The sequence below is a fragment of the Lycorma delicatula genome, chromosome 2, assembly GCF_047948215.1.
Source record: "Lycorma delicatula isolate Av1 chromosome 2, ASM4794821v1, whole genome shotgun sequence".
NCBI classification, from domain to species: domain Eukaryota; kingdom Metazoa; phylum Arthropoda; class Insecta; order Hemiptera; family Fulgoridae; genus Lycorma; species Lycorma delicatula.
Window position 1 is genome coordinate 73,506,386 of NC_134456.1, and position 14,684 is coordinate 73,521,069.

Here is a 14,684-nt window from a genome sequence, read left to right on the forward strand (position 1 = left end):
TCGGACAGGTGTTTCTATAATTAGTACACTAATACAATGCTCTACTGTCCGATTGTCCATCCAGATATATCTCTCTTTCTCTTTCTCACTCCCTCTCTCTCACTCTCTCTCTGTGTGTGTGTGTGTATATATATATATTATATATATATATACACACACACACACACACACACACACACACACACACATGATTAATGTGCATATTTATGAAGTTGTTTCTATATGTGTAATTGTATATATGTTTTACTAATGTAAATACAGAGATGAGAAGTTTTGAATAGTGAAATATTTTACCAATTACACACGCATGCGCGCGCACACACACACACACACATATACAGCGAGAGAGAGAGAGAGAGAGAGATAGAGAAAGATAATGCGCTGTTTAATCTAGAGTAGGAAATAGCGTAACAACAAAGCCAAGGTGATTGTACATATAAGATCCAAACAACTCAAAAATATTCTGAAACATTACAAAAATAACGTATCTTTGTTTCCGTCTTTCCCCCTAATCATGATATCTTTATAATATTATAAATAGCATTATAAGCGTGTAAATTTAGGTATTTTGAAGTAAGGTTTTGTATGTTTTCTAGAAACGGCTTATGGCTATTTTTTTTTTGCATACGTATTTTTCAGTTTTATTAGTTAATTTTGATTTATTTATTAATAATAATAACAATAATAATGCCAAATTAAAAATATAGATCGAAAATAAACAAGACAAAAATTTGCTTAAATGAAAAGAGGCTTATTTATTTATTTTTTCGCTTGCACATTTTTTAAAGGTTTTTATTTTATAATTCTAGTAATTTTGTACGGTGGCAGAATGAGAAATCTGGAGTGTTGCTTTTAAGATTGAAAGCACTTGATGTAGATACTTAGCACTTGATGTAGATGTTCTTCCTCCTCTTTTTACATTATTTATTTGTTTTTTTTATAAATATAAAGAGATAAAATAAAATATAAAGTTATTTTACCACTTGATTGTATTTTACACTAGTAAACCAGCTGTTTCAATCCATCTGAATTTTTCATAGCAGTTTGTTAGTGTGATTAATTTGTATCAATTTTTACTTCGTTGTACTAAGTATTGTAATCGCGAAAAATTTTAGTTTTCAGATTTCAATGGAGAAATACATTTTGACCATCCCTGAATGCATTTTGGCTAGTTTCAGCGTGACGTATGTGTGTACGTATGTATCTCGCATAAATGAAAAACGATTTGCCGTAGGTTGTTGAAATCTTGGATTTAGGACTGTTGTAACATCTAGTTGTGCACCTCCTCTTCTGATTGCAATCGATTCGACCAAAAAGGACCAAAAAATCTCAAAATCCAAAAACCTGTGGATTTTGGACTTTTTCGTAACTGCTTTTCAACTTATATGAGTATAAGTGGTACTTATTTTTCATAGGTTCCAGTGTTATTGCCAAATAAAATTTTAACTAATGAAATAACTCTGGATCTTATAAGAGAAAGGCATATCGGTTCGAATTTGACTTCATTTCCTTTTTAAATTTTTTTAAAAATTTAAATATGTTGATTTATTAATAATTATTAATCTGTGATTGTAAAAAAAATGTTATAATAAATAATAATTCAATAACAAAAAAAAAAATGTATTAAAAAATTATGTAATTTAATAGGCATACAAGAAAGTCATGTGGTGTCCATATCAGATTTTTTACTTTTCGGGCTACAGAGATATATGTAGCTATAGAATCATAGATATAACGGGAAAGTATACAGATCGGTAAAAAAAAAAATCTAAAAGATAGTTATTTTAAGTTTTGTGTTTTAGAGATAGTAATTTTATTTTTTAAAAAATAAATAAAAAATAAATTGTAAATGATTTGCAAAAAAAAAATTTTATTCCAATGCTCTATATCAATATTTCAATGCTAGGTCCAAAAATCTTTTTTCTCAGAAGGTCCTATGTTGGTCTGTATTTGGTCTTATAACTCTGGACCCCGTAGACTTTTTTTCTTCAAACTTGTTAGGTAGGTACTAACTTCAGGGGGAAAGAATATATTAGATTTCTGCGAAAGGTGGAAAAAGGGGCGGGGATGTTTTGGCGTTTGAATAGCCTAAATAGGAACCATCGAAATACACATACGTGTGTAAATGAAAAACGTGAAGAAAATTTTGTTGAACATTTTGTTTGTCTTTCATAGTAAGAGGAAAAACCATAAAGAAAGTTCGTTTTTGAGTTAGAAATTTTGTTCTAACAATAACGTTCTAGAAAAAAAAAATCAGAAATGCTTACCATTATTAGGACTAGATTTCACATAAAATTACCTTGACTGCTGGTTTCAATTTTGGGAAGTGGTAACCTATTATTGAAAACTGAGTAATATACGTACTAATCACTTCAGAATTTTTCGCATACTTATAATTATTCAACGTTGACTAATACAGTGCTAAAATACTCGCTTTTTCTGTTACAGTTATTATGTATTTAATATTATCTATTGATTTATTCGCTGAAATGATCGTTGGTTTGTTGATTAACTGCCAGATTGCGTTGTCGATGCGTCGTAGCTGCGTTGTCGTAGCTGTGAATCCCGACGAGACAATGATTTCTCAGTACAAAATAAACTAAGCGTTACGATTATCTGCCAAACACTGTTTATTTTACTAAATAGTAACTTTTTTTTTGTTTCTGGTTGTTTGTTTCGTTTATGGATTTGTAGCTCATCGATGTTTCAAAAGTGAATTATAAATCTCTTTATGTGTAACCGGTCCAGAAAATATTTCAAAATATCACTTGAGAAATTTATTAGGTTTAATCGACTTAGCAGCGGTTTTAATTTTTAATTAAATATTATAATGTATGACTAATTGGTTAAAGATAAAAATAATAAGAAAAGGATATAGTAAAAATGAACGTTTCTTAAATTGTTTAAATACGATATGCGATTATAACACATGTAAATAAATAACCTAAAACTTTCCTTGTTTTATACTAATGTGTGTGGTTTTTGCGCAGATTTGTGCAGGTATTCTTTACCTGCTTCGCTCGCTCTTTCAATTAATGCTAATGATTCATTCAGATGATATCCTAATCGAAATTATAAATAAAATTATGGCCGCACACCTCTATTTATAATGAGTGTAGATATGAATACCTTGATTTTTTCTTTTTCTTTTCTTTTAACCTCCAGGACCACCGTTAGCTATAACTTCAGAGGATCAGATGAATGAAAATTTTTGTAGCGTGGGAAAATTCCATGCCTGACTAGGATTCAAACCCGGGACTTCCGGATGAAGGCCGAAACGCTGCCACTCGTACCACGGAGGCCGGCGGAGAGAGATTTATTAGCTTTAATTAAACTCACATTATATATATATATATATATATATATATATATATTGTGGGTTAAAATTATAAAATAAGAAAAAAAAAATATATATATATATATATATATATGAGTTTCTTATTTTATAATTTTTTGGAAATTTGATAGTTTATGGAGGGAGAGCTTTCAACTTACGTTAATTTTTGCGTATGTTTTGAAATCGTGTTGTACTTTTTACGTTAATACCAACAGTAGTCTTGTAGGGTTTTTTAACGATTTTCTTCAAAAATATTGTTGAGTATCGTTCTTGCGAAAACGCATATAACTGAGATTTTGTATTTTAATGTAGTTTTTTATTTTCTATGTTTGTCAATAAGTTACACACACACACACACACACACACACACAGAGAGAGAGAGAGAGAGAGAGCATTATTGATGGTGAAGGGGGTAGGGAGACACACACACACACATATATATATATATATATATATATATATATATATATATATATATATATATATATACACGTACAAATACGTAAACATTTATTTATTTCTTATAATAAGAGAAATAGTAATGTAAAAATGTTAGGAAAAATTATAATTGTTTTCATACCTTTGTCTTTGTCAGGCTCCTTCCTGTTGGTATCGAAAAACCCTGTCGTTATTGCTTTTCTTTTCAGTAAATGAGCTCTTCTTTTTGGTTTTTGTACTGAACTTGACATAGTCTCTGATAACATATTACAAAATATATCTTAAAAACAGTACAAGATGATTGTAAAATATCATACTATATATATATCTTTTAAATAAAAAATAATTATTTATAATTTAAAAAGAAAAAAAATAATTTTGTTATTTTCGATGAATCATTTTATTTAAACGAACGGGTGTAATGAAGCTAAAAAAAATTATTGATTTATTTATGGCCCACCTTTAGAAGTAAAAAAATAAAGAATTTAATTGAACTTTTTTTAATTTAGATATTATAAGAGAAGAATGTACTCAATGATTTAGCAGTTATGAAATCTGAACAGCTTATTTTTTTATTACGAAATAATACATTGACTTATTCTGTAAGTCAATGTATTTTGACTTACAGAATTCATTAGTCTGTAAGTCAAAATTATGAATTCAATTTTTCTCCTTAATTTTATTTTTTACGTTAAATTGGACCTTGTATTTTCATATTCTTATTGTAGTTTTTATGGTTATTAAATATCTGTTAATTTGATTATTACTGAAGCCTCAATCATCACCGATCGAAACCCAGACCTGATTCTGGGCTTAAAATCTTTTTTACACACTACAAAATGCATATTTCATCACAAAAAGTAGAAAGCACGTTTAAGTAGCTGTAGTTGGGCTTAAGCGTGTAGTTTCCTGAATCAGGTAAATAAGCAATAGTTTATAATTACGCATGGTACCTAAATTTACATAACTTCTACAACCTAACTTGAAATTTTACATTTTAAAGTGAACTTTGTGGAACTATATTAGCAGGGGGTCTTACATTTTTAGTTATTTTATGTCCACATGAAATGCGTCTATGTTGAAAATGAATTTAAATCTTTTAGTTACCAGTTAATATTGCAGAACAAGAATGCATGGACCACATCCAGAAAAGATTGCATATAATACTGCAATCTTTTGTATAAAAACGAAGTATAAAAACGTTTTTTATAAATCATAAATCGCTTTCTAGCAACAATCGCTATGTATTAATTATATAATAACTATATATTATTGTAACGGTTTGATATATTAAATGTATTTTTTGATAACACAGTTATTTATACATTTAAATTAGTTAGATTATCGTACGGGTACTCAAAAGGTGACGCAATCTTATGGGAATTTGAGTAAGTTACAATAGTAGTTGAAAGTGGTCTCCATTACGTGGCGATTCACATAATTGGAATTGCACGTTGCAGGCAACGTTGCACGTTGCCTTAAACACATGTTGTAACGTTTGTTAAAAAAAAATTTCAGCGATACATCATTCAATGTTGCTCTGCAATTCGGGAGTGGTATAAGGATGTGTTTTGTAAGCAGCATCCTTACGATATCCCTACAACAATAAGTCAGGAAGGGATAAATCAGGAGACCCACAACCCCTTCGAAATCACTTGAAAACACTGACCCAAGAAAGTTATAGTGTTTTGGCTGTATGAGCCGTAGCGCTGTCTTGTTGAAACCACGTTTAGTCGAGCTCGTCTACAGGTACAGTGTTAACAAATTGTTGCACCATCTGTATGTAGCGCTTACTGTTCACTGTACCGTGAAAGAATGTCATGAAGATTCGCCTACGTGACATTGCACACCAAACACCCACTTTTTGTCGGTGCAGAGGAGACTTGTGCAGCTGATGTGGATTTTCGGTACATTAAATGCGTGAATTCTCTGCATTCACGCATTCATGAAATGGAACCGTGCCTCATCAGACCGAAATAAGTCGTCGAGTTTTTCTCCATCTGGCGTTATAGATGACATGAACCGCCGACAGAAAGCTACACGTTTTATAGTGTCTGAAGGTAACAACTCGTGAACAACACGAATTCTATACGGGTGCATTTTCAAACACTTGCGCGATGCCTTGTGAGCAATACGAACGGAGAGACCAGACTGGCTACATAGGCGTCGCACAGATTTCTTGGGTCTAACTGAATATGCAGATTGCATGTCTATCAACGACTGGTGTTAGCAATTTCGGTCGACCACTTTTGGCTGCGGCTGCCGCATTTTGCTTTCTCTTGGACTTTGTCGTACAGCCTCTTATTGGAAGACTTGTTTGGCGCATCCACACCATAATTTTGTTTGAAGGCATTCTTGGTCTGGGCATAACTGGCGTATCTAAAGTATTGGGAGACAATGAATATTCTCTGCTGCATTGTGTAGTCCATTTTTCCTCAATTCCACATACTCATAGATTGCTTATGTTATGCGGCGTTGCGTCGTAAATTTAACTACCAAGAAACATCTGTGGTGTCTTGTGCAATAATAATGAAGTTTTAAACCGGATGTTACTATTTTTGCGTAGTGCTGGGTTAATAAAAAAATTTAATATTGTCGCGTATATTTTTTGTACTGGAAGAGTTTTAAATAAGTTTGTTTTTTATTTTTTAATTTTGCGATTCTGTGCTTCTGATTTTGTTATCCGAGTAGGGAGCCTTTTACATTCCTTATCGAATTTGTTAAATTTTATATAGTTTTTTTTATTATTTTTGCTTTTATGGTTTAAAGACTTCGTCTGTAATATTAGTTGTAAGATTTTAGTGATATTAGTTATAAGTTTTATTTAATTTTGTTATTTTAGTTTTTAACCTAGTTTTAAGTTTGAGTTTTTATGTTTTTTAGCTTTTTCTTCAGTCTTTTGTTATCCGAGAATGGGCCCTTTACACCTATCTCGGACTTTGTTAAATTGTATTTACATTTGATTTTATTTTAGATTTTATCTGTGATATTAGTTTTAAGTTCTATTTATCTTTTAGATTACCTCTAATTTCTTTTATTATTTTTCATTAAAAAAAATCCGGGTAATGATAACGCGTAGGCGTTTTTCGCGCTTAAAAAAAAAAAATTCCTCAATTAAACATGCAACAAAAAAGGAAAGATTCTTCCATAAGGTTGCACCATTTTTTGAAAACCTTGTATTATGAATATATGTTGATATTATGCATTATATCCGTATTTTGACATACGCTGGGTTAAGGTAAACTGTTAATATTTATTTTTATCGTAAAGGAACATACCCGGAATTGTCTGGCATGTGAAATTATTATAAACCCTTTAGCTAGACTTTGGCCTTTAATGAGTTTTAACTTAGGTGTGACTATTGAAAGAAAATTTCTTAACGAAGTTTTAACGTAGAAGTTTACTCTTTTCAATTCATAATTTTTTATTTCAAACTACGATTACTCTCAGGGATTCTAAAGAAATAATTATTTTCCCTAATTATTATAGATACAATTTACCTTTAAATCAGTGAATCAAATGGTGGATCTAAACAGTTCCAAATTTATTTATTTATATACACTGAATTGAGATAAAAAAATTATATTTTCTTTGTGTTTTATCTTAAGTAAATTTTTTTTCATCTTAAAGAAATATTGAAGTTTCTTTTAACGGATTTTTAAAAAAATGAAAATATGTATAAAAAACAGATCGAACTATTTTTTTTCAATAGTCGTAATAAAAGTAAAATAATCGTTAACTTTTTTTTATCATCCTTTTTATTAAACTTGTGACCATGAATTTAATAGTGTGATATAATTACGTTATAACTGAAACCTAGTTATTTAATAGAATGAAGGAATTAATCTTTTTTTAAATTGAATGTTATTTACATAACATTGAAAAAATCCAACGAATATTGAAATAAAATCATTTGATAAAAGGTTATTCTTGTTCTTATAGTATATTTTAAAACCTTACTGTTTTGATTTTCTTCTGTATTTTTAAACGTGGGTCGTAGACAAATATCAACAACCCACTGTTGACGTAAGATGTGTACGAACAGTTTTTAAATGCAAACCGTAATGTAAAATGAATCTTTAGTGTGCGTCATTGAACGTTATTCTTTGTTGCATTCTTAATAATGTCTCATTAGTCTGATGTTTATAAATTTCATTTATATTTATAGGCGTGTAATGTAACATTGTAATTTTAATTCTAAATTTTAAACTTTCATGCCAACTTTTTATTCAATATATTTCCAGTATGAAGTTTACTGATAAATCGTTAATTTAAAATCTGAGCCAAAATAACGCTTACTGATTTCGTGAGGGACTAGAGTCAACATTCTACCGGTGCTATGTACAACCGATTATATAGCCTGGTAACTCAGTAATTTTAATTAATAGAGAAATTAGTTCTTATTTTAAAATCTTAGATTTTTGGAAATCTAAAAATGAGTGGTTAATGTGATTTTTTGTAATTTGAAATACTACGTATGTACTGCAAATATAGTAATTTAGTTTTTGCCTTATAATAAATAATTTTATTTTTATAATCTTGTTCGGCCTCTACTCATCCCTTATATCCATCCCCAAACGATATTTTACTTTTATCATTAAGATTACTGTTCCAACATGGGTAATAAAAAACTGGTGCAGCAAGATGATACATGAAAGGTTGTAATCCAGCACACTCAACTTAATAATGGTTTTTTACGAATTGGTTATATACTAATATTGGTTAATTACGAATGTAATTAACAGGTAAACTGTCACACTGAAAAATGCAACATTTCCAAGGCTGCTATACGTATTTTGCTAAAAACATCAGTGCTACCTTTTTTTCTTTCATTTCAATGAAGGTTTTGGTACCCCATTAATAATTTTTGATAACAATTTCACTTTGCAACTTTACTTTTAAAATATTAAAAAATAAAGTTGTGCTATCAATTTGTGTCTTATAGCAACCGTGGATAACGAGACACCAGTTGATGTCTCAGAATGTTTAGCATATTTTAATTGAATTATAATATCTTTTACTTAGTAACAACTGATGTATTTATTGTTAATTCTATAACTACAGAATTGTTTGAATAGTATTTTTATTAATTGCTATACTTTTTTTAAAATAAATTTCTAAAGGTAATATAATCAGATCTTACTAATAATTATACTTCGAATTGAGATTTTTAAAGTAAAAATTGAATTTAATTTTTTTAAGAGTACTTTGTATTAAAATATAACTAAACATTGTCAGTAAACGACTAAAATTAATTCACGTTTTATTACAACACTTTTCAATTATGTTTATTTTGCATTTGTTTGGTGAATTTAAAAAAAAAAACATTCTTCAATTTCAAATGTAAAGAAAAACATCTGTGCTACATACAACACAATAACATACGGAACTTCATCTTTAAAATAATATGTAATTTGATACAAAAAAATAAACAATAATATTGCATCTTAAGTGTGACATAACATTGAGACATCATTTGATGTCTCGAAGCAGTATTGAATTGCAAATCTGAGGCATCGATTATGTCTCATAGCAATAATGGTAACTGGCTGAGACATCAATTGATGTCTCATGGCAGTCAACCTGTTAATTTTAAAGAAAAAATATACAAAACAAAAAGTGCACTAATATGTCTTAAGTGCGAGAAAAAAATGAAAGGAATAATATTTTTCTCTAAAATAGAAGATTTATTAAAAACATAAAACATGCGCAAGTTATCAAAATTTTTATACTCTTATAAAAATTATTAATAATCATATTGATTATTAACAATCAATCACTATCAGAAAAAAAATGCTTTTACAAATAATTTAGAATTTAACTAAAATCCCTTTATTATTTTAATTTTGTGAATTTAATTTTATAAAGGTTTTTGTTAAATAATTTTCTTATTTTATAATAATTGTAGAAAAGTCAAAAATTATCAAAAAAGTGTATAGAAATATGAATGAGAGGTAACATTCCATCATCCAGTAATATAATTTTTTTTGAAGATTGAAAAGATTTTTTAGTAGTGTTTTAAATGATGGTTGCGGTATACCACCAATTATGAAGAGACATCAATAAAACCATAGTTCCAAGTAAAACCAACGTCTTTTCTTGTACTTCTTTTTTTTCAAGAAAATCGCATCAAAACATTTTCGTAATTTTTAATTTCCCGTCTAGCCAGCGCTATAGCAGAGCTATAGCTCTACAAGGGAAAGTATTGTAATCAATCTAATTTGGGCATATGCATTTTTCACCGGATCTTGATAGTTTGACGCCTAAGAAACCCCAAAAAACCGGATTGAAATTTTCTAGATAGTTAACATTCGTATGTAAGTGCTTGCATTCGGCTGTTGGGCTCTAAATCACCTTATATCTCCAGAACTACTGGACCGATTTTGACCAAACTTTGATTACTTGATTACTTGTAGAATATTACTTCTACATATGGGACATTGATGTCGTTAAATTTTCAACTTCAAAGGTCAATGAAGTGAGGCTGTAAAGCAAGGATACCCTCAGTATCTCGAGATTTCGCCTAATTAAGGTAATATTTTTCTTAGGCACATTCGTTAAAAATTAAAAAAATAACTATATTTGGAAAAAAACTTTTGCAAAATCGCAATCCATCCCATAAAATGCGGTTGTAGTCGTCTGCTATGTTGAGACGTCACAGGGGAGCGGTGGAATTTAATAAATGAATAATATTAAAAGTGTAAAAAAGTAACTTGGTCTGGCTAGGTGTCGAACTCGATTGCCCGGTTGGCTTGGTTCATGGTGCGTTTAGCTTTGCGGCTACACCAGTCTGCCGACCGCACAAGCAAAATTTGTTCTATGTCAGTTGTGAATTAGTTAGTGCCGACCGTTAGTACCTCCACACCGGCGCAAATTAAATATGGTATGCGTGCGCACGTTGGAATCATTGAATTAAATAAACAGAAAAATATTATATTTAAATAAAATGATAAATATTTTAAATTAACTTATGTGTGTAAGCCGTGCATCAGAAACAACCCACAGCCGCGTTCTGAAAAGTTCTACAACTGTGTTGTCAGCTTTTTTATTCTGTACTATTCAAGAGATGCAGAATTTTAAAATTTGAAATTTTATGTACGTGTCTAAACTGACTCGAAGATGATTTTTCATTAATGCGAAAACATTTTTAATAAAAAATTTCTAAATGAAAAGATATTATTAATACATTTTCCATAAATATAAAATAGTGTGTTTAGATTAAAAATAAAAGCACATTAATATTTTGAAAATATATTAACTTAATTGTCATTAGTTGATTCTTTTTTTTTATAATAGTGTCATCAGAAGTAAATAAATGAAAAATTGAGTTTTTATAATTTTACATTTAAACCCTAATTTATATTCAATATATAAATATTAATATTATTATGAAAATTATTCTTTTATACATTTTAAAATTATTGTTTTCTTCCATACAGGATTGTTCTTTTCCTAAAGTTGCTTAACTTACGGTCAAAAAGGATTTATATGAAAATTTGGATTTACAGATGATAATCCTCTTGTAATTTCTTCCACGAAGAATTTAGTTAGGAAATTAAATTCAAAATTGAATGTAAGTAATTTATAAAAATTGTATGTATTTAAAGTATTTATAAAGTATTGATATCCATTGAATCAATGTAAAGATATTCCTTATATGCATGGTAATATTTTGTTTTTGAGATGCGACTAATTAAAAAAAATTAATTGCAACAAATAAAGAAATGATTTTGTATTGTTGCAATTTTTTAGTTCACATAACATTAAGGAAGTACAACATAATTAAAAAAATATTTCTCCCAAAAGGAACTGTCAACTCAGAAGAAAGAGATTATTCAAATTGTATTTGGATTCAAAGGTCCCAAGAAAATGTCAAAACGAAAGCGTGATTCAATTTCTCATTCTGTAAATCGGAAATTCAAACTTCAGGTATTTAATTTCATAGAATTATGAAATGAGTCATGTAATATTTTTAATCTTTATTACGGCAAATTGTGTAGCATTTTTGCGTAATCATTTTGTTCCTTTTGTTTTTATTAAAAACATTTATAACTTTTAACTGCAATGTAACTGCACGAATTGTATTTCAAAGCTTAGACATTTTACTTACGAAAACCTTTCTTCCTTTTTCTCCAATTTTTTGTTATAATTCTAGCTGAAATAAAATTTATAAAAATAGATACAAATACATAAGAAAGCTACCTCTTGACATGAGTACTATGACTCGACTTTCGGAAAATTTCGACATATCTTCACGTTTCACATCCCCCAGACCCCAAAACCACCGTCAGTTCAAAATTTATATATAATATATACTTTACTTTCTTGTGGATACGATAACTGTCGTAATTTTCCGCCAATCACATTCAAATTGATACGTAAAACATTACGACCCAAAATCTTGGTCAAGTTCGTTAATGGGACAAATCGGACCATGGGATGGAAATGGCATGGCTTGTTTTTTTTCTCGAAAAAACAAAATATTGCTATAATTTTTTTATTAAGTAAAATATCGAATTCGTTTAAAGTTCCCATAATTCTTTGGATAAGAGCCTATAACTTATATAAGTAAAGCTTTTTGTTATCACCAACCATTGGCCCAGGGGGTGGAAAAAATGGGGTTTTGTAGGCAAAAAAATTCATACCTACCTTAATAGACATAGAATCGAATCGGTTTAAAGTGGTTCTTATTCCTATAATCATTACCTAAAAATTTAAAATGAAACAATTTTTGATATGACCAACTCTTACGGCAAGGCATGACCGAAATGTTGCTGGAATTGGAAGATTGGGCTTGTCGTATGCTAAACCTTTTTCAGATGCAACCACTATTGTATTGAGTAAACTTGAAGTTTTTCGTAACTTTAAGGTGGAAATCTTTTTTATTCCCTACTTAGCACCGGTGAAATCTACCTCCGCCTCCCGGCGTGCCGAAAGGAAACACATTAAAAGTGTGCCCCTCTCCTGAACACTAAGTGACGTGTTGATAGCAGTGTTAGCAGGTAGCACAGAAAAGATTAATTCAGTTAAAAACAATTTAAAAAAAGGGAAAATAATGTAAATAACAAAAGTGGCTTACAAATGCGGTAAAGGTAGACAAAATCAGCTAGCCAACCTATCAAAAAAAAAATTCTCTTGATAAACTAACAGTTTATTAATGAAACAGTTTAAATGGAATATTACACAATAATGATGAAAGCTTCATTTTTGCAAAAATGGGAAGAGACTATCAATGATCAGCATAATTAGGTGACAATATTAGATAGATTTCATAAGAAAGCTACCTATTGTAATGGGTACCATGATTCACTTCTGCAAAATTTCGATATATCTTCGTGTTTCACATCCCCCAGACCCCAAAACCACCGTCATTTCAAAAGTTTATACATACATTTATAAATATATTTTCTTTTCTTGGGAACACGATAACTACCGTAATTTTGCGCCAATAACTTTCAAATTTATAATTAAAATGTAACGACCCAAAATCTCGGTCAGATTCGTTAACGGTCAAAATCAGACTATGAAGGTGGCTGTTTCGAAAAAAATATTGCTATAACTTTTTTATCAAGTAAAATATCTAACTCGTTTAAAGTTCCTGCTATTCTTTGGATAAGTACCTAAAACATATATAAGTAAATTTTTTTGATATCACCAACCATTGGCCCACGGGGTGGAAAAAATCGGTTTTCGGAGACAAAAAAAATTATTCTTCTCTTGATAGGCTCAACGTCGAATCGGTTCAAAGTGGTCGTTAGTCCTCTAAATACCACCTAAAACTTTTGTCTGAAACAATTTTTGATATGATCAACCCGGCAAGGGGTGACCAAAATGTTGTTGGAATTATAATATGGGGCTTGTCGTATGCTAAACATGTGAAACGTTTTTTACGTATAACAATTGTCCTAATGAGTAAATTTGGGGTTTTTTTTTAACGTTGAAAATATTTTTTATTCTCTACTTAGCACATGTGAAATCTATCTCCGCTTACCGGTGTGCCGAAAGGGATTTAAGGGTTTTTTTTGTTTTTAATTGTTAAATGGGAACAAAACCATTTTTTTTTAAATAATTTTTTAATAACTTTTATGATAGATTTTAATAAATTAGATTAAATTTTAATTTAATTCAGTTTAATGTATTTTTATTTAATTTTATTATTTCAACTTACTAAATTTTCAAAATCGAAAATTTATCCCACCGCCATTTTGGGTACAAATATCGTACCAACTTTCTATTTATATTATTCTTCTTGTCTTAAAGAGACCTTTAAAATGATGTATCATATCAAGAGTGTTACCGTTTAAAATATTTGAGTTACAACCCCCTTGGGTCATCCCCAGAAAAGGGTTGAGACTCTATTTCTCGTCAAATGATAAAGTAGTTGACCGATAGCTTATCCTGAAAGTTATTCAGTATTCTATCTGGAACGGTTTTAAAGTTGTTGAGGGATTTCCATAATTTTATATAGTAAGTATATAAATTAATAAAAGTGTATAAATAAATAATACTTATTTTTGTAATGTATGTTAGGAGTAGAAACTCGTTAGAGGATTTTGTTTAATCTTACCGTTCCAAATTTATAGTTAAAGAAAATAGAAGTTATTCTCCGTTCGAAATCCGTTAATATTGTCTACATCCAGTAATTTTCCTTTATTATTTTTATTTTAAATTAATATGTATGCCAAAATTTTTACATTTCTTAGTTATTTCAGTTGTATTCACTTGTTATAAATTTTTTTTAAAATTAATATTTTGTTTATGTTTATATAAGATATATTAAACTGCATTGTGGTTATTATTCTAGTTTCCTCATAATTTTTTATAATAGGGTTGTATTAACTATTCAAATTTATTTATAACAACCACATTTTAATATATTTTATGTGTAATATTGCTATTTTTATTTTAT

At 29.3% G+C, this 14,684-nt stretch overlaps 1 protein-coding gene across 3 annotated transcripts in view; it reads right to left on the reverse strand.

Annotated features, from left to right (window-relative positions):
* RhoGAP102A (Rho GTPase activating protein at 102A) overlaps positions 1-14,684 on the reverse strand; it is a 449,504-nt gene that overhangs the window by 90,358 nt on the left and 344,462 nt on the right. For all 3 annotated transcript variants that reach the window (XM_075355555.1, XM_075355554.1, XM_075355556.1), the window contains one exon: positions 3,918-4,031. In XM_075355555.1, the coding sequence (XP_075211670.1) occupies positions 3,918-4,031 (114 nt within the window). The remainder of the gene's footprint in view (positions 1-3,917; positions 4,032-14,684) is intronic.